At 56.1% G+C, this 21,876-nt stretch overlaps 2 protein-coding genes and 1 long non-coding RNA gene across 11 annotated transcripts in view; 1 reads left to right on the top strand and 2 right to left on the bottom strand.

Moving 5' to 3' along the window:
* SPNS2 (SPNS lysolipid transporter 2, sphingosine-1-phosphate) overlaps positions 1-2,843 on the bottom strand; it is a 39,627-nt gene extending 36,784 nt beyond the window's left edge. For 3 of the 5 annotated variants that reach the window (XR_002940156.2, XR_008540470.1, XM_054671071.1), the window contains exon 1: positions 2,316-2,691. Coding sequence is in view for 2 of the 5 variants with exons in the window: in XM_054671071.1 (XP_054527046.1) it covers positions 2,316-2,676 (361 nt within the window). In the remaining 3 variants the exon portion in view is untranslated. Of the gene's footprint in view, positions 1-2,315 lie in introns of all 5 variants that reach the window. The other 2 variants (XR_002940154.3, XM_016931265.3) reach the window with 2 other exon arrangements.
* On the top strand, positions 1,812-15,299 carry LOC107969114 (uncharacterized). 4 transcript variants are annotated; one of them, XR_010153186.1, is made up of 6 exons: positions 2,974-3,572; positions 4,008-4,181; positions 4,996-5,171; positions 8,384-9,380; positions 11,753-11,874; positions 15,211-15,299. It is a non-coding gene; the product is annotated as an uncharacterized LOC107969114 (long non-coding RNA). The 4 variants fall into 4 exon arrangements; XR_008540471.2 differs by lacking the exons at positions 4,996-5,171; positions 8,384-9,380 and adding an exon at positions 1,812-2,106 and having other exon boundaries at positions 3,454-3,572; XR_001710706.2 differs by lacking the exon at positions 8,384-9,380.
* SPNS3 (SPNS lysolipid transporter 3, sphingosine-1-phosphate (putative)) overlaps positions 11,872-21,876 on the bottom strand; it is a 55,698-nt gene continuing 45,693 nt past the window's right edge. For both annotated transcript variants that reach the window (XM_016931258.2, XM_016931259.2), the window contains exons 10-12: positions 15,428-15,526; positions 15,171-15,342; positions 11,872-13,971 (exon numbers count right to left, since the gene is read on the bottom strand). In XM_016931258.2, the coding sequence (XP_016786747.1) occupies positions 13,883-13,971; positions 15,171-15,342; positions 15,428-15,526 (360 nt within the window). In that variant the 3' untranslated portion in view covers positions 11,872-13,882. The remainder of the gene's footprint in view (positions 13,972-15,170; positions 15,343-15,427; positions 15,527-21,876) is intronic.

The following is a 21,876-nucleotide window of genomic DNA, read 5'->3' as shown; positions in this document are numbered from 1 at the left end:
ACTCCCCTGGCCCTAGCACATCAAGCCATAGTAGTTACCATAGAGATAATAAATATTCCTAAAAACTGAACTTGGGGAAGTGGAGATGGGGAAATCTACCATAGAGAGAGGGGCAACCAGGCTTATCCGGAGAGGAAACCTGTGTCTGTTGTGTGTTGGGGGTGGGGTAGTGCGTGAGCTCCCACTCCAGGCCAGGAGAGGGAGGGAGGCACAGCCCAGGCAAGTGTTTGCACAGGACTTTCCGGGCCTTCCTCCCTAACTGCCCCACGCCCTTCTTAGCCGCCACTCCCCACCTCCCTTTACCAATTCACCACAAATTTCCTATCTCATTCCCCCATTCTGACAATCTGACTCAGAGACCTGAGTAGAAGTGGGAGCAGATAAGTGCCAGCCCTCCCTGATCCCACCCTCTCTGGCTCTGCCCCTGGCAGAGGCAGTTCCCCTAAGAACGTCAAAGGGGGTGGTCTGGGGCCGGAAAAAAAACAAGTTGGAGAGCGCTACAGTGCCAGAAGTAGTACCATTCCTTCTTCAGCTGAGAAAGGGTGGGAAGACCTCCTCCCAGGCAGAGCCTTACTGTTAGATCTAACACCAGCTTTGCCAGTCACTTTCCTGGCCATCTTGAACAGGTGCTGTACAGGGACATTGGTCCCCCTATCTGTGTACAGAAGCCTTTTGTGAACTGACTACAGGTCCCAGGTATTCTCTGATTTCTCCCCCAAAGGATGGCGCTTATGCTCCCAGGTCCCCGGCAGCATGGTGCATGCGTGACAGTGGCTGGTGTTTTTGGGAGGTGCTCAATATTCCTGCTTTCTAGACCAAAGTAAGTTTCTCTTTGGGATAGCTCGACCCAGAAACTGATGCCACTGGTACCCACTTCCAATTTCCTCCAGTGGAAGGACAGAGAGCCAAGGGGGATTGAAAGCAGGAATGGGGGGAGGGGGAAGCCTCTGCCCTCCCATCAGAATTCTTCCCTTCCATTTGACACAAAACTCCATTTAACAGACGGGGAGACTGAGGCCCGGAGAAGGGCACCAGGTGGCATGTGGTTTATGCCCGGGCTCTCTTCTCTCAATTGCCGCAAAGTTCTCTTTAGAGTCTGTCCAAAAATAAATCCTTCCCTCTCTCCTATCTCCTCTCTCTCTCTGTTGTGTGTGTATTTGGTAGCTCCAGATTTTACTAAGCTATAGTTACGCAGGTTCTGGGCCAGCATGCCAGGCACACAGTACTGCTCTCCTCCTGCAGGGAGCCCCTTCCTATGCCAGTCTGGCCAAAGTCCTTCCCTCTCAAAGCTCCACCATTCCCAACCAGTAGCGGCTCAGTCTAGGGCAAATTCTTACCCCTAGACCCACCCCTAATTGCTGGGGAAGGGAGCCAGCAGAAGGCAATTCCAGAAACACGTGCGTCCCCCAAAGGCCCAATGATCAATCAACTCACAAACGGGCAAACAGACCTAAACACACGCTGAGACTGGCCCAAGGTCACACACCAAGCACATTAGGAGCAAAGCTGGGGCTAGAACCCAGTTGTTCTATCGATCCCAATCCCGTCCCCAAGGCTGATTCCCAGAGATGCTCCCTGAGGATGAGGCTCCACGTCTCTAGCTCCAGAGGCCTGCGCCCTACCCTACACCCCAAGCACCATAGAGCAGGGGGAGGCGTCTCCAGGCCTCTGTACAGGGCCAGCTGCAAACCGCAGCCTGGGTCCCCAGGCGCCGCGGACCCGCCCCGCCCCTCCCTCCGCTCCCCGCAGCCCGGAGCCTTTGTCAGCCACGCGCTCACACACAACCGCGCCGCCACGCGCACACACACCCGGTCTCCCTAGCGCACACCCGCAAGGGGCGCGCGCACTCGCCGCACGCACGCAGGGGGGTGGAGGCGGCGGAGAAAGGAAGGAACTGACGGGCCATGGACGGACAGACGGCCTGGGCTGGGGGAAGGGAAGGAGGCCCGGGAACCTGCAGCTGGGGTCGGAGGGGGCGCAGAGACAAGGAGACAGAGAGACGCAGAGGAGACTCTTGGAGAAGAGGACAACGGATGGGCCGTCAAGGGCTGGCGAGGACGCGCGGGCTGCTCCAGGGGTGGGGACTCCTCTAACCCTTGGCCCCGGGTGTGTATGAGCGGGGAGCTGGATTGTACCCGTGGTGCACGGAGGCATCCCTTGCCCAGCTGTGCCTGAGCAGAGGGTCCGTAGGGACCTCACGTAGGGCCTGGAGATAGCAGGCCTGGGACCAAAAGCTCTCTGGGGTACCTCCCTCGAGGCGGGTGGTGGGATGGGGTGGGGTCTTGGTCCTCGGGCTGGGTGGGGCACTCGCTCACCTGCCACGGTGTACCTGTCCAGGTAGTTGAGCACGTTGCCCAAGCTGAGGATGGCGGCGGCTGCCCCCCGCCCGCGGCCCAAGCTGGCCGGTTTGGGCTGCTGAGCGCCGGGGCCCTTTGCAGTAGCTGCGCAGCCGGGGGTGCCGGGGGGTCCGGTCGGGGCCCGCCTTACGCTGCCCGACAGCGTCTGCACCTCATCGTCCGCGGCCGAGACTCCAGCGCCGCCCGCGCCCCGCGCCCCGCAGCAACCGCTACCGCCAGCCCCTCGCTGCGCCCCCCGGCGCCGGCGCCGCCGCTCCGCGTCCGCCTCCTCCTCCTCCGCGCCGCCCGCCGCCGCCGAGGCGCATTCCAGGCACATCATGCCGGCCCGGATCGGGGCGGCGGGGGGCGCGGGGGGCGCGGGGCCCAGCTTGGGCCCGCTCAGCGCGTGCGTGCGCCGCGGAGCCGCCACTGCACCATCCTGGTCGGGCACCGTCGGCTCCTGCGCTCCGGCCCCGGCTGCGGCGCTGCCACAGCTCAGCTCGCTGCGCCTCGTTCGCCGCCGCGGCTCTGACAGCTGCGGCCCGGCCCCGCCCACCAGGCCCGCGCCCAATCAGCTCCGGGCTCGGGCCACAGCCCCGCCCCGCACGTGCTGCCCTGGGGGTGGGGGGCCCGGGGACTGGGGGCCCGGGCGGCAGAGCCCCTCCTGCCAATGGGGGCGCAGTCACGCCGGGGCCGCCCGGCCGCGAACGCCCGCGGGGAGCGGGAGAGGGTTTGCTCTGGCTACGGAGCTGGGAGCAGGGTGCTGGTGACGGGGCTCCCAGCACCTACTCAGTACCCTTCACCCAACCCCTGCCTCGGGCGTGGACTCCCGGCGGAGGCTCTGGGAGCCGGGCTGAGGGCTTGAGCCTAGCGTATCTGGGAGAACTGGAGAGAGGAGTCTCAGATGGCTAAAGTCAGGGGCGCCAGTTGGAGAGCCGGTGGCTCCTCCGATACTCACACGCCCGGATTTAACCAGTTCAGGAGGGCCCAGAACCTAGACCTCCACCAGTCATGGTGGGCTGTGTCGCCCACCTCCCCAGGGCAACCCAGATCCAGCCCCCAACCTACCCCGGTCCCATTCCTGTGTGGGCACCCGGACCCTACCCTTGCCCCACAGAGTGGCCCGCAGCCCCTGGCGGGGAGAGCAAGGGCTGTGATTGGGGCCCAACAGAAACAGGATATTCAGAAGGGGCTTTCTCTCCTGAGGGACCACATCTCCAAGCTTCAGACTTCCAGGTACGTGCTAGAGAGGGTACAAAGCCCCCAGTGGCAGACAGGAGGCTGGGTCCTAGCTCAGCTCTGCCCTGGTGTGTGGCATGATCCTGAACGTGACACCCACTCTCTGGGTCTCCGTTTCTGTATCTGGGGGCAGATGGCAGGATGGGATTCAGTCTGGAAATCCACGGGTGGTCACCTCCCCTTGGTGGGAGGGGGCGGGGGTCTGCCTCCTATGGAGAGTGGTTGGGGTGCTTCTGTGTTCCTGACATCCCATCACGGTTTCACCCCTCCTTAGAGGTGCTGTGGCTCTGTGACGATCTCCCCCTTCCCTCCCCCATTCACCTGTTTGGGGAATTAAAATCGAAATTAAAATCCTGTAGAAAGTGCAGAGGACAGAATGTTAGAACTGGACAGACCCTCGGAAACCAGTTAATCATTCCCTGTGTTTCACAGACAAGTCCCAGGGCACGAATGTGACCCATTACGAACAGGCAGTGAAGCTGTGGCAGGGCTGGAGCTGCCCCAGGCTCTGGCATCATCCCCGAGGGCTGGAGCTCACTCCCCACTACAGGCTTTTCCGGACCCCACGTCCACAGGCAGGTGCATCTGATGAAGCTGTCGGCCACAGTGAGTCATGGCATAGCCAACGGGTGACACAGCACGAGGCACCCCCCCGCCCCCCTCCACTGTCTCTTGTGAGCAGAGTTAATCCCCAAGCTGGTGTTTCTTGGCGCCTTCGAGGTGTATTTTAATTCTGCAAAGTGACTAAAAATATGCTTCAGCGTGCTGGGTATGAATGACTGTGACGGGAGGGTTAGGAAAACAGATTTCATTCTCAAAGTTGCCTGCTGCCTCTTTCCAGCTCGCTGAGCTCAGGCCTGCAAAGGCGGATGGGGGGAGTTCCCCATGGTGGCCTGGCATGACGGGTGATTAACAAACAAGGACAGAGAGCTAGGAGCTCCATGGGGCTAGAACCCGGCCCCAGCAATGATCTCATAAGTGTGTGATGGTGCCAGCAGGTGGACAGAGTCCAGCTGTGGGAGGCTGCCCAGCTGTGGAACTGTGTCTAGTGGTGAAGGAGGCACAACCACAACTCTAGACCCAACCCCAGGGTCCCCTTCCCGTGCCTCAAAACTCCTCATCCCTTTGGCCACAGTCCTGTCCAGGTGGACACTTTCGGCCTTGACAGAAAGGGGAGCATTCTCTTTCTGCTGCCTTCCCTTTTCACCACTGGGAAGGTCCCAGAGCAGGGGAAGAGGGTGGCATGAGCCTTTCAAACCTGGGGGACCTCTGAGCTGCCACCAAGCAAGCCAGCCCTTCCCACTGTGTTTCACTGGGGTTTCAACTCAAAGGCAGTCTCTAGAATAAGTCCTTGTGTGGGATAAGGGGCCACCAAGGGCAGAGGGACAGGGAGGACAAGAAGCCCTTTCTGGTTGTGCAGCCCAGGACAAATCCCTACAGCCTTCTGAGAAGCTCTGGCAGTAACCTGGGGCTGTCAGACAGAGGACTGGTATTCTTTCCTCCATCTCGCCAATGAAGAAACTGAGGCCCAGGGAAAAGAAGTAATTTGCCCAAGGTCGAACACCTGGTAAATGACAGTGCATGGACTAAACCCAGGTGTGTTTGCCCTCTAATCCAGCACTTCCTCCACTGCACGCTGCCCTCAGACTGGGCGGGATTCTGTTTCTTCATCAGTATAACAGGAGGCTGAACTCCGTGGCTAAAGGACCTTCTGATATTCATTCATTAGGTCTAGATCACAGCTTCAAAACAAATGGGGGCCGGGCGTGGTGGCTCATACCTGTAATGCCAGCACTTTGGGAGGCCGAAGTGGGTGGATCACCTGAGGTCAGGAGTTCGAGACCAGCCTGGCCAACATGGTGAAACCCCGTCTCTACTAAAAATACAAAAATTAGCCAGGCGTGGTGGGGCGCGCCTGTAATCCCAGCTACTTAGGAGGCTGAGGCAGGAGAATTGCTTGAACTTGGGAGGCGGAGGTTGCAGTGAGCCAAGATCACGCCACTGCACTCCAGCCTCGGTGACAGAGTGAGACTCCATCTCAAAAACAAAAACAAAAACAAAAAACAAAAGTGGGGTGGGGGAAAAGAAAAGAACACACACAAAAAAGAAAAAAAATGGGGCACAGAACATTAATGGCCATTATTCAAAGAGCAGGCATACTTGGGAAGTAGTGGGATAAACACAGAAAAGTAGGTTTCCTTAGGCACTTTTGAGAGCCTTTACTATGAGAATACATGCTCTGAGTCTCCCAGAGGGAGATATAGGATGCCACGTTCCCAGGTGTGTGTGACCACAGAATGTCTTGCAAGACGAGAGCTCTGCAGGACACACTCTGAGAAACACTGGCCTAGAATGCACTTGCTCCTCCCTGGCTGGTAATTGGGAGCTCAGACCATCTGCCCTCTGCCCATCCTCCCACATGGGAGTGTCTCCAGGGCTCAGGCCTCGGTTGTTTCCCTTCCCCCTTGGCAGCCTCTCACCTAGGCCTGAAATTTACTTTTTTTGAAAAAATTTTTAAGAGGCAGGGTCTCTCTCTGTCACCCAGGCTGGAACGCAGTGGTGCAATCATAGCTCATCATAACTTTGACCTCTTGGGCTCAAGGGATCCTCCTTAAGAAGGGGCTTCCTGATGCTGGGCGTGGTGGCTCATGCCTGTAATCCCAGCACTTTGGGAGGCCAAGGCGAGCAGATCACTTGAGGTCAGGAATTCAAGATCAGCCTAGCCAACATGGAGAAACCCCATCTCTAGTGAAAACACAAAAATTAGCTGGGTGTGGTGGCATGCGCCTGTCATCCCAGCTACTTGGGAGGAGAATTGCTTGAACCCAGGAGGCGGAGGTTGTAGTGAGCCGAGATCACACCACTGCACTCCAGCGTGGGTGACAGAGTGAGACTCTGTCTCAAAACAACAACAACAACAAAAAACAAAAAAACAAAAAACAAAAAAAAGAGAGCCAAGACAGAGAGGAGCAAAGACAGAGAAACGGAGACTTTCATATTCCAGCCTGGGTGACAGAGCAAGACTCCATCTCAGGGAGAAAAAAATAATAATAAAAAATAAAAATATATATATAAAAAAGAAGAGTCTTCCTCTCCTGATGATCCACACCTCAGCTTCCTAAAAGGCTGGGACTATAAGCGTGCACCACCACACCCAGCAATTTTTTTTTTTTTTTTAGGAAAAAGGTCTCACTATGTTGACCAGGCTGGTCTCAAACTCTAGGGCTCAAGTGATCCTCCCACCTCAGCCTACCAAAATCCTGGGGTTAGAGGGGTGAGCACCATGTGCAGCTGTGGCCTCAACTTTCAATGATCATCCATGTGACTATGACACCCCAACCTCCATCTCTAGACAGGGCCTCATCTCCAAACACGAGATCCATATGCAGCCTCCTACATGTGCCCCCCACCAGATATCCCACATGCACCTTAGGCTCAGCACATTTGAAACTGAACTTGTCATCCTTCCCCCAACCTGCTCCCACTCTGGTATCATTTATCTTTTGTCAAAAACACCATCATCCACACTGTCGCCAAGCAGAAAGCCTGGGAGCCATGTGGGGCTCCTTCTCCTCAACACCCACATCTAAGGGCTTTCAATTTCCTCTCTTGAACATCTCCCCACGTCCACATTGCCCACTGGCTTAGCTCAGGCCTCTCTGTGTCTTACCTGGACCCTTGTAAAGCTCAACATTACCTGTTCCCACATACCCCTCCAGTTTTGTTTGTTTGTTTTTTGAGACGGAGTCCTGCTCTGTCACCCAGGCTGGAGTGCAATGGCACAATCTCGGCTCACTGCAACCTCTGCCTCCTGGGTTCAAGCAATTCTCCTGCCTCAGCCTCCTGAGTAGCTGGGATTACAGGTGTGCACCACCATGCCTGGCTAATTTTTTTTATTTTTAGTAGAGACGGGGTTTCATCATGTTGGCCAGGCTGGTCTCGAACTCCTGGCCTCAAGTGATCCACCCACCTTGGCATCCCAAAGTGCTGGGATTACAGGCGTGAGCCACTGTGCTCGGCCGGCCCTCCAGTCGTTTCTCCATATTGCTTATCAGTCACTTTCTGAATCCCACAAAGGACCTCATCACTACCTTGAGCAAAACCTTTCTAAGGCTCTTCACTGGCTATAGGGTTAAAAATGTCTACGTTCCTGGCCGGGCGCGGTGACTCACGCCTGTAATCCCAGCACTTTGGGAGGCCGAGGTGGGCAGATCACGAGGTCAGGAGATCGAGGCCATCCTGGCTAACACGGTGAAACCCTGTCTCTACTAAAAATAAAAAAGCAATATTAGCTGGGTGTGGTGGCGGGCGCCTGTTGTCCCATCTACTCGGGAGGCTGAGGCAGGAGAATGGCGAGAACCCAGGAGGCGGAGCTTGCAGTGAGCCGAGATCGCGCCACTACACTCCAGTCTGGGTGACAGAGCGAGACTCTGTTTCAAAAAAAAAAAAAAAAAAAAAAAAAACTACATTCCTTAATGATCTCCAAGAGCCTTCACAACTTTTCACAACCCATGACAATCTCCAGCCTCAGATCCTACGGCCCATCTCTCAAAATTACCCTCTGCCACACTGAACATGGAGCTTCTTGAACTCACAGTTATAATACTTCCTGGAGCCTGGGGGAGGGGCAAGAATTGGGGCACTATTCTATAGCCCCTGTCCTCCTATCAACAAAAAAGCCCTTGTCCCACTAGCACAGCGATGATTCAGGACCATGGAGAGCATCCCACGTGCAACCCCTGACCCCGACCCTGACTGAGGCATGCTCTGCCTGCGCGGCCTATTCACTCTTCCCACTTGTCCTTCAGGAACCCAGCACAGAAACAGCTTCCTCCAGGAAGCCTTCCCCGGCCCACCTGAACAACCATTTCCTCCTCTGGGCTATTGAGCAACCTGTGTATCCTTCCATCACACCAACACTGTGCTGATTTTTGTCGGTGCAAGAATCTGTCCCCCGCCCTTCACCAACAGACCGGGAGCCTCGAGGGCCCGTACCCTTTCTGATTCATCTCCACGAGCCAGTACAGAGGAGGTGCTCAAAGAATGTTTGTTGATTGAATGAGTAAATGACATTTAGCAGGTGCTCAGGAAATGTACATTGATTTGCATCATGTGTCTGTTGCTCTGAATGACTCAGAACCAGATTCGTCTCCTGGTTCCTCTGGAAAAGGCATTTTCTTCCTGATTGACTCCACCCTCCATAAGCTTCCACCTGCCGTTTGCCTCTACCCTTTGATTAGCCTTCCCCGCAGGTCACCACCCACGGTGGGGAGAAGGCACCTCCTCTCTGCTCTTGCTGTTGCCAAGCTGAGGACTGGTTGGGGCCCCCGTTCCCTCCCCCAGCCTGAGCCTGCCTTTGCTCAGAACGCTTCGTCTCTGCCTCTCTCTCCTGCTCAGAACAGATGGCTCTGAGTCCCCACTAACACAGAAGTTCCTGTTCTGCCATTTGAACATTTTTAACACTTTCTACATTACAGAAGCTTCAGTCTCTTTTCATCATGGATGCAGACTATCAGAAATAAAGACTCCACCGAAGGGCATCGACTCCAGCCTCTTCCCCATCCCATGGAGAGGCTGCACCTCAGAGATGGCCAGTGGCCTGCCCGAGATATTGTAGTGGATGCTACCTTTGTTTTTGTTTTCTGTCATCTTGTTTTCTTTCTTCTTCTTCTTTTTTTTTTTTTTCCAAGAAGGAGTTTCACTCTTGTTGCCCGGGCTGGAGCACGATTTCGGCTCACTGCAACCTCCGCCTCCCGGGTTCAAGTGATTCTCCTGCTTCAGCCTCCTGAGTAGCTGGGATTACAGGTGCGCACCACCAAGCCCAGCTAATTTTTGTATTTTTAATAGAGACGGGGTTTCTCCATGTTGGCCAGGCTGGTCTTGAACTCCTGACCTCAGGTGATCCGCCTACCTTGGCCTCCCAAAGTGCTGGGATTACAGGCATGAACCACCGCGCCCAGCCTGTCATCTTGTTTTAATTCCTGTTTTGTTTTGGTGCTGAGACTTCCTTCCTCTTCCTAACAGCACACTGGTCTGCTGGTCTTAATGCGGCTATAAACCAAGGCATGGGTATAGGATCGAAGCTAACCCAACTGGAATCTCTTGCCCAGGGCTTTAAATCTTGAGGAGGGTGGCAAAAGAATAGGGATAAAATATCTGGAGTTCTGGCACAGACCCCAAAATAATATAGCCCAGGAACCCTGGCTCCTGAATCTCCAACCTTCTCATCAATTCTATGAGTTCCTGATGTGCTTTCAATGCATCCTTTGCCTGGTAGAGGTAGTCAGTCTGTTTCTGTTGCATACAACCCCACAACCCAAACTGATATGGTCACACAGGAGCACACGCAGTCACACACCTGTCTGTGCTGAGATAAAGCATGGCTCCCGGAACCTCCAGCTGCCTGCTGCCAGCTTTGTCTGTAGAGGCTGCATTAGATTAAACAACCTCCCAAGCCCACCTGGGCACAAAGGAAAGTCAAACACTTTAGGGAATGAAACAGACCAATATTTGATGTTGCAGAGGAACAAGCCAGGGTTAGGGTGTGGGAATCCAGACACACAGGTTCAACCCCCGCAACCTTCAGGACAAAGTGGAAAAAGAGCTTTTAGGCCAGGCGCATTGGCTCACACCTGTAATTCTAGTACTTTGGGAGGCTGAGGCGGGTGGATTGCCTGAGCTCAAGAGTTCGAGACCATCCTGGCCAACATGGCAAAACCCTGTCTCTACTAAAAATACGAAAAATTAAGGCTGGGTGCGGTGGCTCATGCCTTAATCCCAGCACTTTGGGAGGCCGAGGCAGGCAGATCCCCTGAGGTCGGGAGCTCGAGACCAGCCTGACCAACATGGAGAAACCCCGTCTTTACTGAAAATACAAAATTAGCCGGGCGTGGTGGATGCCTGTAATCCCAACTGCTTGGGAGGCCGAGGAAGGAGAATCGCTTGAACCCGGGAGGCGGAGGTTGCAGTGAGCTGAGATTGCACCATTGCACTCCAACCTGGGCAACAAGAGTGAAACTCCATCTCAAAAAAAAAAAAAAAGCTTTACTAATACCTGTTGGTATTGGTTCCAATAGCTAGCATACCCCCATGTGGCCACACGCCAACATGGTGATGCACACACAGGTACAGGCACACGCACACAGAGATACCTCCATGCCTGGATAATACCTGACAGCTGGAATGCAGCTTATGTCTGGAAAGAGCAATTAACACATAAAGAGAGTCAGGTCAGGCTTAAGGACTCATCCTGCTGAGCAGCATTTTTCCTCCTCTTGACATTCCCAACAAACAAGTCCAGAGTATTCGTGGCTGAGATTACCCAACAAGGGCCTTTAGGCGAGGGAGATGCGTTCTGTTTACCAGACTCCACTCCAGCCTGAGTGGCTGGGTTCCCCCAGGCTGTTATCGTAACTTCGACCCACCAGGACTGGCCCCAAAGAGGCAGGAGGTGGGAGTCTGGGTTGGCTGCAGAGGAGATATTGGTCTCTGTCACTTGCCGCGTCCACCAGCCCCAGAGCTCCCGATCTGCCCCAAACCACTTTAGACAATAGCTTCCTATAAACTCCCAGCTGGGCACCTCGTGTGGCTCAGCCTTGGGAAGTACCGCCTTGCCCTGCCCAGCAACCCAAATATCAGAGTGCACTTGAGTCATAAGAAACTACCCTGGATTATAGGATTAAAGCCCCAGCTCCTGGACCTGCATCTGACGCCCCTCTGATCCCAGATGGCCTCTCTCACCTCCTCTCCCCGCTCAATGACACACGCACCCTCCTCTCTGGCCATACCACACCCCTCCATGACTCACTGCAAATCTTCTGCCCCACTCTCCCCCTCTTTGTGGGTCCATCCCCTGCACCTAGAATTCCCTTTGCCCCCCACCTTGTTACCAACTCCAAAGCCACTTCCTTGAAGGCTTCTGGGGCACGGAAGCCCTTACTCTGCCCATAGGTGTGCCACACTTGCCTGTCCTGCTGTGGGCTGCGAGGTCCAAGGGCAGGGCTGGAGTCTGATTCACTGCTGGACACCCTGATGGGCACCCGCCGATACCAATGCATGTTTGTAGAGTTGGCATGAACGAGGTTCTTGCTCTTCCTCTACTGGACTCTGGGTGGGGAGGTGGCGGCTGGTGTTCTTTTTTTTTTTTTTTTAAGACAAAGTCTCACTGTGTCTCTCAGGTTGGAGTGCAGTGGTGCCATCTCCCTTCACGACGAACTCCACCCCCCATCCCCAGGATCAAGCGATCCTCCCACCTCAGCCTCCCAGAGCTGGGACCACAGACGCGTGCCACCACGCCCAGGTACGTTTTTGTATTTTTGGTAGAGACGGGGTTTCACCATGTTGCCCAGGCTGGTCTTGAACTCCTGACCTCAAGCAATACATCAGCCTCTGCCTCCCAAAGTGTTGGGATTACAGGCGTGAGCCGCTGTGCCCAGCTGAGTGTTCTGACCCTTGGGCGGCCCTCACTCATTTTCCGGGAGCCTCGCCTTGCAGGGGTCCTCCCTGGGGCTGTTGGGAGGAAGGTTCAGACCCTGGAGCTGGGCTTCTGTGGGTCTAGACCCAGCCTGTGCTAATCACATGAGGCCCAGGCTAGAAAGCCATGTCAACACACCTCTCAAACACAGCCAGGGAGTCAGTGGCTCTCAGGGAGTCAGGGAGCCACCTAGGTCACACAGCCAGTGAATGTTGAGAGGGACCGTGGCATCCTGGCTCCTGCCCAGTTGCTGCCTCCTTCTCAGGAAAAACAAAATATCCTCACAGATCTTTTACCTTGTAACTTGAAGGGCTGCCTGTTGCATGAGCTCCAAGCATTGAGTCACGGTCAAGGGCCTGGCTAGCCTGCAGGGAGGGCTGGCTGTGGTGCGGCCCTGCTCCTGGGGCTTGTTGCAGCCAACAGGGAGGGCTGGGGGGCACCCCACAGAAGGCAGGGACAGAGCAGCAGGCATCAGGGGCTGCACAGGAGTCTCGGTCACTGCTCTGCCTGCAGCTGCTGGGAGACAGGCACAGCCTGGCACAGCGAAGGTGGCCATCAGTGAGTGAGCAAGTGATCGCCTGGCTGGGCACCAGGGGAGGCGGAAAGAACATGAGAACAAGCCTCCCCACTGCTGCCCGCCTGGAAGCTGTTGATCTCCCACAGGGCCCGCTGAGCCCAGCTGCTCTGAACCCAGTGGCAAGCGTGGGCCCCGCAGAGCCAGCCCTCCCCATACGCTGTGCTGGGGTCAGAGCGTGGACCCAGGGAAGACCGGGGCTACAGAACTGGGCAGGCCAGGAGGATCCCTGCACGGCCACTCAAATCCTCAGCAGGGTTCTGGGGCAGCTGCGCCCGTGTCTGTATAGGCGTGGGTGCTCCTCTGTGTGGTTCCCTGGAACTTGGAGCCACATCCCCACCCCAGCGCCCAAGTGGAAACTCATCTCCAAGAGCAAGATTCAGCCCCCACGTTTTGTTCAAAGGGTGGAGTTGGCTGGGCACGGTGGCTCATGCCTATAATCTCAGCAGTTTGGAAGGCCGAGGCTGGCGGATCACCTAAGGTCGGGAGGTCAAGACCAGCCTGACCAACATGGTGAAACCCTGTCTCTACTAAAAATACAAAAATTAGTTGGGCGTGGTGGCGCATGCCTGTAATCCCAGCTACTTAGGAGGCTGAGGCAGGAGAATCTCTTGAACCTGGGAGGCGGAGGTTGCAATGAGCCGAGATTGTGCCACTGCACTCCAGCCTGGACAAGAGCGAAACTCCATCTCAAAAACAAAACAAAAACAAAAAACAAAACAAAGAGTGGAATCACATAGAGGGTGTCCTGTGCCTATGACTTTGCAGAATGGAGAAGCTGGGTCAGAGTGGGAGGTCCAGGCTGCGGACCCCTAGAGACCCATGCCGAGCCAGCCCCTCAGCTTCCCCACTTTAGGACAGCCCTGCATCCTTGGCCTGGACTGCCCATCCCGTTCTCACCCACTTCCCCTCCAGCAGAGGCACGAGAGGCTATAAATAACACGGCTGTCTACAGGCCCAAAATCCATGGGCTTTGTACTGGCCTCTCTTTATTCAGGGCCCAGCAGCAGCCAGGGTGGGGACCCCAGGCTGGGGCAGCCTTGAGCGGGATGCAGGCACAGGCCCAGGCCTCCCACGCAGAGTGCTGACAGCTCCATTCCCAGCCCAGCCACAGGGTCCTGCCAGCTCTCCAGCCGGGAATTCAAAAGTGGCAGATGTGCCTCAGCCAGAGTCCCCGAGGACAGCCAAAGAGGAACCGAGCCACTGCTACTGTGGGGACCAACGGGAGGCTTGCAGGCAGGGCGAGTGCAGGCAGGGACCTCAGGGCTCTTCTGTGGAGGCACCAGCGCCCGAAAGCAGGCCTTGTCTCTCCAGGTCGTTGCTGTCCACATCCTTGCTGTCTGGGGTCCCTGCAGGAGGAAAGATGCTCAGCCTGCCCGAAGGTTGCAGAAGGTGCTTTGGGACCAAGCCTGGGCACGGGCTGTCAGGAAATCCTCTCTGTCCCAAATGCAGAATACATTCCAGATCCAACCCCTTGTCATCACCTTCAATGCCACTGGCGTGGTCTTAGCACCACTCTCCCCTGGAAGGGGAGTCGGCTATGCCTCTCGGCCTCAACACTGACCCTCCTACAGTCTGTTCTCAACACAGCAGCCAGGGAGATGCTTTGGCAACATCAATCAGACCACCTCAGTGCTCCTCTCCTGCAGCTCCCGTCTCACTCTGAGCAAAAGCCACTGTCTTTACAAGGACTGCCTGCTCTGGCCCCGTATCCCTCACCCCTACCACTGTCCCTCTTGCTCCTGCTGCAGCCACACTGGCCTCCTTGCTGATCCTCAGACATATCAGGTGCATTCCCATGGCAGGGCCTTTGCATTGATTGTCCCCACTGCTGGAAGCGTCTTTCCCCGGGTCGCTGAACGGCTCACTCCCTCGTTTCCTCCAGATCTTTGCTCTAGTTTCACCTGTGCAGTGGGGATCCTTGCAGCCTGCACCTACCTGTCCCTTTTTTTTTTTTTTTTTTGAGACAGTCTTGCTGTCGCCCAGGCTGGAGTGCAGTGGCGAGATCTCAGCTCACTATAGCCTCCGCCTCCCGGGTTCAAGTGATTCTCCTGCCTCAGCCTCCTGAGTAGCTGGGACTACAGGTGTGTGCCACCGCACCTGGCTAATTTTTATATTTTTAGTAGAGACAGGGCTTCACCATGTTGCCCAGGCTGGTCTTGAACTCCTAACCTTGTAATCCGCCTGCCTTGGCCTCCCAAAGTACTGGGATTACAGGTGTGAGCCACCGTGCCCGGCCCCTTTCTCCTTCCTTTCCTGCTTTATACCTCTCCATAGCACTCGTCACCCTGAACATGCTATATCTTTAACCTTTTCTGTTTCTGGTCTGTCTTTACCAACTACAGTGTCAGTTTCTACAGGGGCCTGGACTTGGCCTCATTCTTTCACTCCCCAGCATCTGCAACCTTCCCTGGTACATAGCAGGGGTGTACTAAGCATTTCTGGATGAATGAACAAACAAACTGGCCAGGGATTCAGGGGGTGGCCAGTGCTGTCTGTCCCTAGGGTGTCCGGCCCTGAGCCGGGCCTGGTGCAAGGGGTAGGGTACCTGTGACAGGCTGCCAGGCCCGGGTCTCGTCTCTCTCCAGGTACAGCGCAGTCAGCAGGAAGCAGCCACCCCCCAGGGCGATGACAAAGGCGCAGCACAGGAAGCTCTGCTGCAGGCTGAGGAAGCGCTGCAGGTAGGAGTCAGGGCGCCTGGCCCGCAGGACACTAGAGATCTGCAGAGGAGCAGGGGTGGGTCTGCCAGGCCCACCAGGCTGGCCCCCAGGCCCTCCCCACCCCACACACGCAGACACGTCTTACAAGTCCTGTGAGATAGGGGCTGCCAGCGTCTCCCAGGATGTGGCCCACCGTGATCTGAAGTGCCTCTGCTGTCCCCCGGCATCTGGGCACCACCACAGACTGCAAAACATAGGCACAGCAGGGGGGCACCCCAAGTGAGGGCACCCTTGCCTGCTGTTCCCCACCTGCCAAGGACCTGCCTGGAGGAGTGACAGGCCATTCAGGTGAGTGGGATGGGAGGGAGTCGACGGTCCCCAAGGTCTGAAGTCCCACCCCAGAACATCAAGCCCATCTGAAGCTTCCCCAGTGCCCCAGGATGGGGGTGCCAAGGCCTCTGATCAGGGCCACCCCTCTTGAGAGTTTGCTCTTGAACTGGGAAGGAACCAAGCATGCATGTGACCACAGTGAATGAGGCTGGGGTGTCCCAGCTCAGGGGCCCACGATGCAGCAGCGCAAGCGGGCAGGGCGAAGAGCGGGTGCATGCCAGGTGTCTGCAATTGGGCAAGGGTGGTACGGAGGGCTCAGTCCTCTCAGGAACCTCAAGGCCCCTGGGGCAGAGACCAAAGGCAGCCTTGCTGGAGAAGCCCACACGACTCCACGGACAAGGCTGAGAACATTAAGAAGATGAACTCTGGGCCAGGCGCGGTGGCTCACGTCTGTAATCCCAGCACTTTGGGAGGCCGAGGCGGGTGGATCACCCGAGGTCAAGAGGTCAAGACCAGCCTGGCAACATGGTGAAACCCTGTCTCTACTAAAAATACAAAAACTAGCCGGCGTGGTGGCACATGCCTGTAATCCCAGCTACTCGGGAGGTTGAGGCAGGAGAATTGCTTGAACACAGGAGGCAGAGGTTGCAGTGAGCTGAGATCGTACCACTGCAATCCAACCTGGGCAACAAGAGCAAAATCCCATCTCAAAAAAAAAAAAAAAAAGAAAGAACTCTGGTGTCACACTCTCGGGTTCCGATCCAGATCCCCACTCGCTAGCTGTGTGACTTTGAGCAAACTGCTTCACCTTTCTTCCCTCAGTCTCTCCATCCCCAAATGGGGGTAATAATGGTACTGATCTTGAGAGTTTTATTCATTATCGTTATTCGTCTGCTACCTGGAGGCTTCGTGTGGACATCAGACCAAAATAACGCTCTGAGACAGAATGCTCCAGGCCCTTGAACTCAGCTGCGCCTTCTGCCTGGTGTGCCTTCCACTCTCTGGTCCAGCTGGAGCATCTATATTTGTCATTTAGGACTTACATTTTGGTCATCTCCTCTGTGAAGCCCTCTCAGAGTTCAGGTACCTGCCCTGAGCTCCCGCAACTCCTATGCACACCCCTAATTAACGCATGTCTCCCAGAACTGGGAGGGGCCCTTTCTCTGTCCACCACCCCTTATTCCCTATGTTGTGTGGGCAACAAAGACCCTTAATTTCTCTTGGGGTCCCTGCAAGACACCAGGCACAGAGGGGACTAGCTGAAAGTTTGCCAACCAAATAACTCAAGTAGGTCCATCTGGGAGACTATTCCCAGGAGAAAGTCTGCCAGAACCCAGGGCTACAGCAGGGGATGGAAGGAGGGAGGGGGAGGGGACTCAAGCAGAGACCACATGGTCACATGAACCCAACTGGACAGCCACAGGGGCGCTTACACCCTGGAGCCTTATCCCCAAGACCTAGGTGTCCGTGATCTGAGGCCTTGAGTTAATCAATATTAGCTGGGCACAGTGGCTCACGCCTGTAATCCCAGCACTTTGGGAGACTGAGGCAGGTGGATCACTTGAGGTCAGGAGTTCAAGACCAGCCTGGCCAACATGGCGAAATCCCATCTCTACTAAAAATACAAAAATTAGCTGGGTGTGGTGGCAGGTGCCTATAATCCCAGCTACTCGGGAGGCTGAGGCAGGAGAATCGCTTGAACCTGGGAGGTGGAGGTTCTAGTGAGCTGAGGTGGCACCACTATACTCCAGCCTGAGTGAAAGAGCAAGATCCTGTCTCAAAAAAAAATAATAAAATAATAATAATTGCCAACATTTATTGAATGCTTGCTGTATACATTTTATATATCAACTTGAACAACCCATGAGAGAGAGATGATGATCACCTGCATTTTTACAGATGAGGAAAACCTCCACAGGGAGGGCAAGTGACTTGCCCAACATCACCCAGCCTGAAATAACAGGGCTGAGAGAGGATTGCAGGCCTTCTCCCTCTAGGATCTGGCCTTTTGACCACTCTGCTGTGATGGGCAAGGAGGAGCCGGTGTTTCTAGCAATATTTATGCATTTGTAATAGAACATTCAGAAATCTGAGAAAGATGAGGAGGACAAGTTCATCACTAGCCCTGTAAACGGATGGCAGAGTAACCGGCAAAGAGACGGGGAAAGGCATTCCAGGCAGGGGACAGTGTAAGCGACGGTGTGGAGGGAGGATCCCAGGGACATGATCTCTGGATTCCAGAATCCCAGGGGACAGATGCAGGGGGTTTGGTGGTGGGCAGGGCAGAGTGGCAGGAGTCACTGTAGTGACTCGCTGGTCCCAGGGTCACTGGCACTGAGCCAGCATGTGCAGGTGGCAAGAGAAACCGGGCCTCTTGCCATCACCAGGATCTGTCAACAGGCCTGAGAAGGAACTGACCAACAGCTTTGCACCTTCCCCAAGGACTTCCTTCTCACCCCATAATTATGTGATTACTCACTGGTGGCTCTGGGAAGGCAGGTGAGGCTTCCTGGAGGGAGGAACCCAAATGTCCAAAAAGGTCCACACGGAGGCTGGGGCTGCTGGGACCCCCACAGTTAGGTCCAGGTAGGCTGGCCCCTTCCTCCTCTCCCAGGAACCCCAACCTGCTGGGCCCAGCTCAGTCACTGCTGCCAGTGGCAAGAGAGGTGGGTCTCCCCCAGCCTGTTCCAAGTCCTCATTGTCTCCGTGCAGCCAGCAGCCAAGGCTGGGCCCACAGAAGCTGGAGAGCCCAGGGGGTAATTTCAGAAATAAGAGGCTTTGGGTTCCCAAAAATCCAGGCTCACTCTATTCTGAGACAAAAACACCTCTGTTTCTGGCTCTCCCTTCTTAGAAGGGCCGTTCCCTTTCTAGCCCAGGGCGAAACCAGGGCCACCCAAGGGCTTGCAGAAAGTCGGAGCAGCAGCCACCAGGCAGCCTGCCTCCCGCACCCCCACCCAGGCCTCGCCCCCAGACGCCCCTGGGAGGGTGAGACAGGCCAGTGAGCAGACAGCTACCTGAGGGGCAGAGGCTGAGCAGGGAAGCATTGAGACCTGGGGCAGGGGGAGAACGCAGAGATGACAACTCTCCGGGGAACTGTGGGGACGTCTGCTGAGGGGTGGGAGATGAGCCTGTGGCTGGATTCCAGGACCCCGGAGGACAGGCCTGAGAAAGAGAGAACGAGCTCCCCTCTGCTCTAGCCCCCAACTGTCCCCTGCCTGGAGGGGGATTGGGGTGAGCTGGCTCTGGGCCATCCTGAGTGGGGCGGGGACAGACAGCAGGGCTGGGAGGGAGCTGAAGACCTCATGACTAGGTTTGGGGAGGCAGGGAGCTCTGCCTGGGGAGATGCGGGTTCAGGGGACACAATCTCAGTCTCCAGGGAGCAGGGCCCCTCTATGGCCCAGCGGGGTCAAGGGGAGGCTGGCAGAGGTGGGTCTTGGCTGTGACTGAGCCAAATCATTTTCATCAACAGAAAGCCCCCCGAGAGGCAGGGGCTGCCCGAGGTATGCAGAATGAGCTCCCCATTGGAGGCGTATGTCAACAAGGGGATGGCTAGAATTTGGCAAAGCATTTATGGACTGGGGAGCTTGCGGTGTGAGACCAGTGTTCTCAAAGCGTGCTCTACGGAACGCTACGGCAGGATCACTTGGGAAGTTCATCAGAAATGCAGGTCCCTGGACCCCAGCACAGACCCACTGAATCAGACTCAGAGGACACAGGGCCTGGAATCTGGGTTTGTCACAAGCTCCCTCAAATCTGACTCTCATGCACAATGACGTCTCCAAGCCACTGGACCGGAGAGCCCCTGAGGTCCCTTCTCCAGAGAGAACCTGGATTCTCCCCATTGTGGAGATGGCATCAAAGAGAACAGTGTCCTGGACAGGCGCAGTGGCTCACACCTATAATCCCAGCATTCTGGGAGGCCAAGGGGGGCGGATCATGAGGCCAAGAGATCAAGAGCATCCTGGCCAACATGGTGAACCCTGTCTCTACTAAAAATACAAAAATTAGCTGGGCGTGGTGGCGCATGCCTGTAGTCCCAGCTATTCAGGAGGCTGAGGCAGGAGAATTGCTTGAACCCAGGAGGCAGAGGTTGCAGAGAGCTGAGATCGCACCACTGCACTCCAGCCTGGCGACAGTGCAAGACTCCGTCTCAAAAGTTTAAAAAAAAAAAAAAAAGAGAGAGAGAGCAGTGTCCCAAGGAAGGGATGATCTGGAAGTCAGTGGGGCCCACACGCCCACTCAGGAATCTGCAGGACGCAGGTGTGAGTTCATTCTATCCTTATAGCCTGGGGTGTCATTGGTGGTTGCCACCGCTCTACCTACTGGACAGGTGAGCAAACCAAGACCCAGAGAGGTTCAGTCACTTGGCCAGGGTCACACAGCTAGTGAGGAGCCAGGCTGGGAGTGGGAGCAGATGGGCTGCTGCAGAGTCCTCGAGCCTGGGCTCTGTTGCCTTCTGCCCTCTGACCTAACCCACAGGCTCCAACCACCCAGACACCTGCAGTTTCCACCCATTTTCCTATCAGCTCCTCATGGCTTTCTTGGCCGCCCAAAGCTGTTCACGTGAATGTGCCCTGCCCTTAGCTTCCTGCTCCCTTGTTCTGTGGCCCCTGTTCACACACACCCTAAGGCCTCCTCCCTCCCTGGGCCCCTGCTGAAAGAGAAGCCGATCTCCTGTCTCAGGAGCCAGTGCCGGCCGGCAAAGGGGACCTTCCTCTACTTCCTGCCACAGACCCTGTCCCCACACACTTCCTGCCCCTGCTCTGCTGGGAGGCCACTTCCTCCCCCAGTGCTGGATCCCACCCCCAGCTCACCCTCGAACATGGCCCCCTCTCTCCTCCTGCTTGCCCCTCTCTGCTCCCTGGAGGCTGTTCTGTCCTCCCCTCTTGAAAAGCAATGCCAGCTTCCTGGGATCTTCTGCCAACTCCAGCTACCATGCCCTTTGCTCCTGTCAGCTCAGCTCCTCAAGGGAATTGTCTACCCTCGGTGTCCTGCTTCCCCTCCCTTGCCCTCCTCACCCGGCTCCAAGCTGGCATCTGCCCCTCCACTGCACAGAAGGGCTCCCCCACCACCTGCCTTTACAGGGAGGAAGCAGCAACATGGAGGAACCGAACTGTAGGGGCTACAAGGATTGCTCAGCTCTGATCCCCGAAGGCCAAAAGGCATCTTTGGCCACGGGGCTCCGGGCAGGTGGGAAGGCAGGGAAGGGGGTGGGAGGCTCTGGGATGGTGGTGCAAAGCATTGTGGCTGGAGGCCTCCAAGCCAAGGAAGGGCCACAGGGAGCCCTGAGGTGGGCTGGTTCCTGTCCAGCCGGCTCCCTGGGCAGCTCCCCAAATGGGTAAAACTGTGCAGCTGGCCAGCCCCTAACTCTCCTTCCACCCTTCCCCCACCCGCCCTCTCCAGCACACACTCTCCTCTTTAACCCCACAAAGAGCCTGGCTCTGCCAGGTTAATCATTCTTACAAATGCAGACGCTGGGGGACACGGGTGCAGCCTTCACATATCTGTGGGGCTGTCATGTGGAAGAGGGAGCTGCGCCGTGGGGGGCAGGCCAGGGAAGCTGTGGGGGCAGGTGCAGCTCTGTTTGGACCACCTCAGAGAGAACCAGCTATGCTGGGGGGATGTTAATCTCCCTGAGCCTAAAAGTGGACAATCCCATGAATAAAACATTTGCCAATGCCTTCCCCTTTCCTGAGCATTCCTGGAGGCTGCCTTGCTCACCCTACCGGGCAGGTGGTGATTACCCCTTTTATAGACAAGGAAACTGAGGCCCAGGGCCATGTAGCAGGTCTGCGGCTGACTCTGGGCTGGAGCCCAAGTCTCCTGTCTGGAGGGAGGGGCAGGGAAGACCTGCCAGTCCTGCAGCTGATCCACTCACCCAGGAGCCAAAGACAGGGCAGGCCTCTCCACACTCGCTGGGCCTGGGCCGTGGGGAGGGGTCAGGGGATCTGCCGGGGAGGGGCAGACATCTTGGCAGGGAGTGAGCACCCCGTCCACAGTAGTATTCAAGCAGGGTTTGTTGACGGATTCAACGACTATGCATGCCCATAACCCTTTCAAACTCAGATTCTAGGGCACCATGATTTCTTTGGGGGATAGAAAATGAGAAAATGGAAAATTCTGGATTGCTGTGAGAATCCTAGCCAGCATTCTCTGTGCCAGGCAGATGGATCTTCTCATTTCACCCTCACATCAATCCATAAGGCAGGTGCCATTATCATCCCCACTTTCCACATCCGGATACTGAGGCTCAGAGACACACAG

The sequence above is a fragment of the Pan troglodytes genome, chromosome 19 (assembly GCF_028858775.2).
Source record: "Pan troglodytes isolate AG18354 chromosome 19, NHGRI_mPanTro3-v2.0_pri, whole genome shotgun sequence".
NCBI classification, from domain to species: domain Eukaryota; kingdom Metazoa; phylum Chordata; class Mammalia; order Primates; family Hominidae; genus Pan; species Pan troglodytes.
This window is presented reverse-complemented; position numbering and strand designations above follow the sequence as displayed.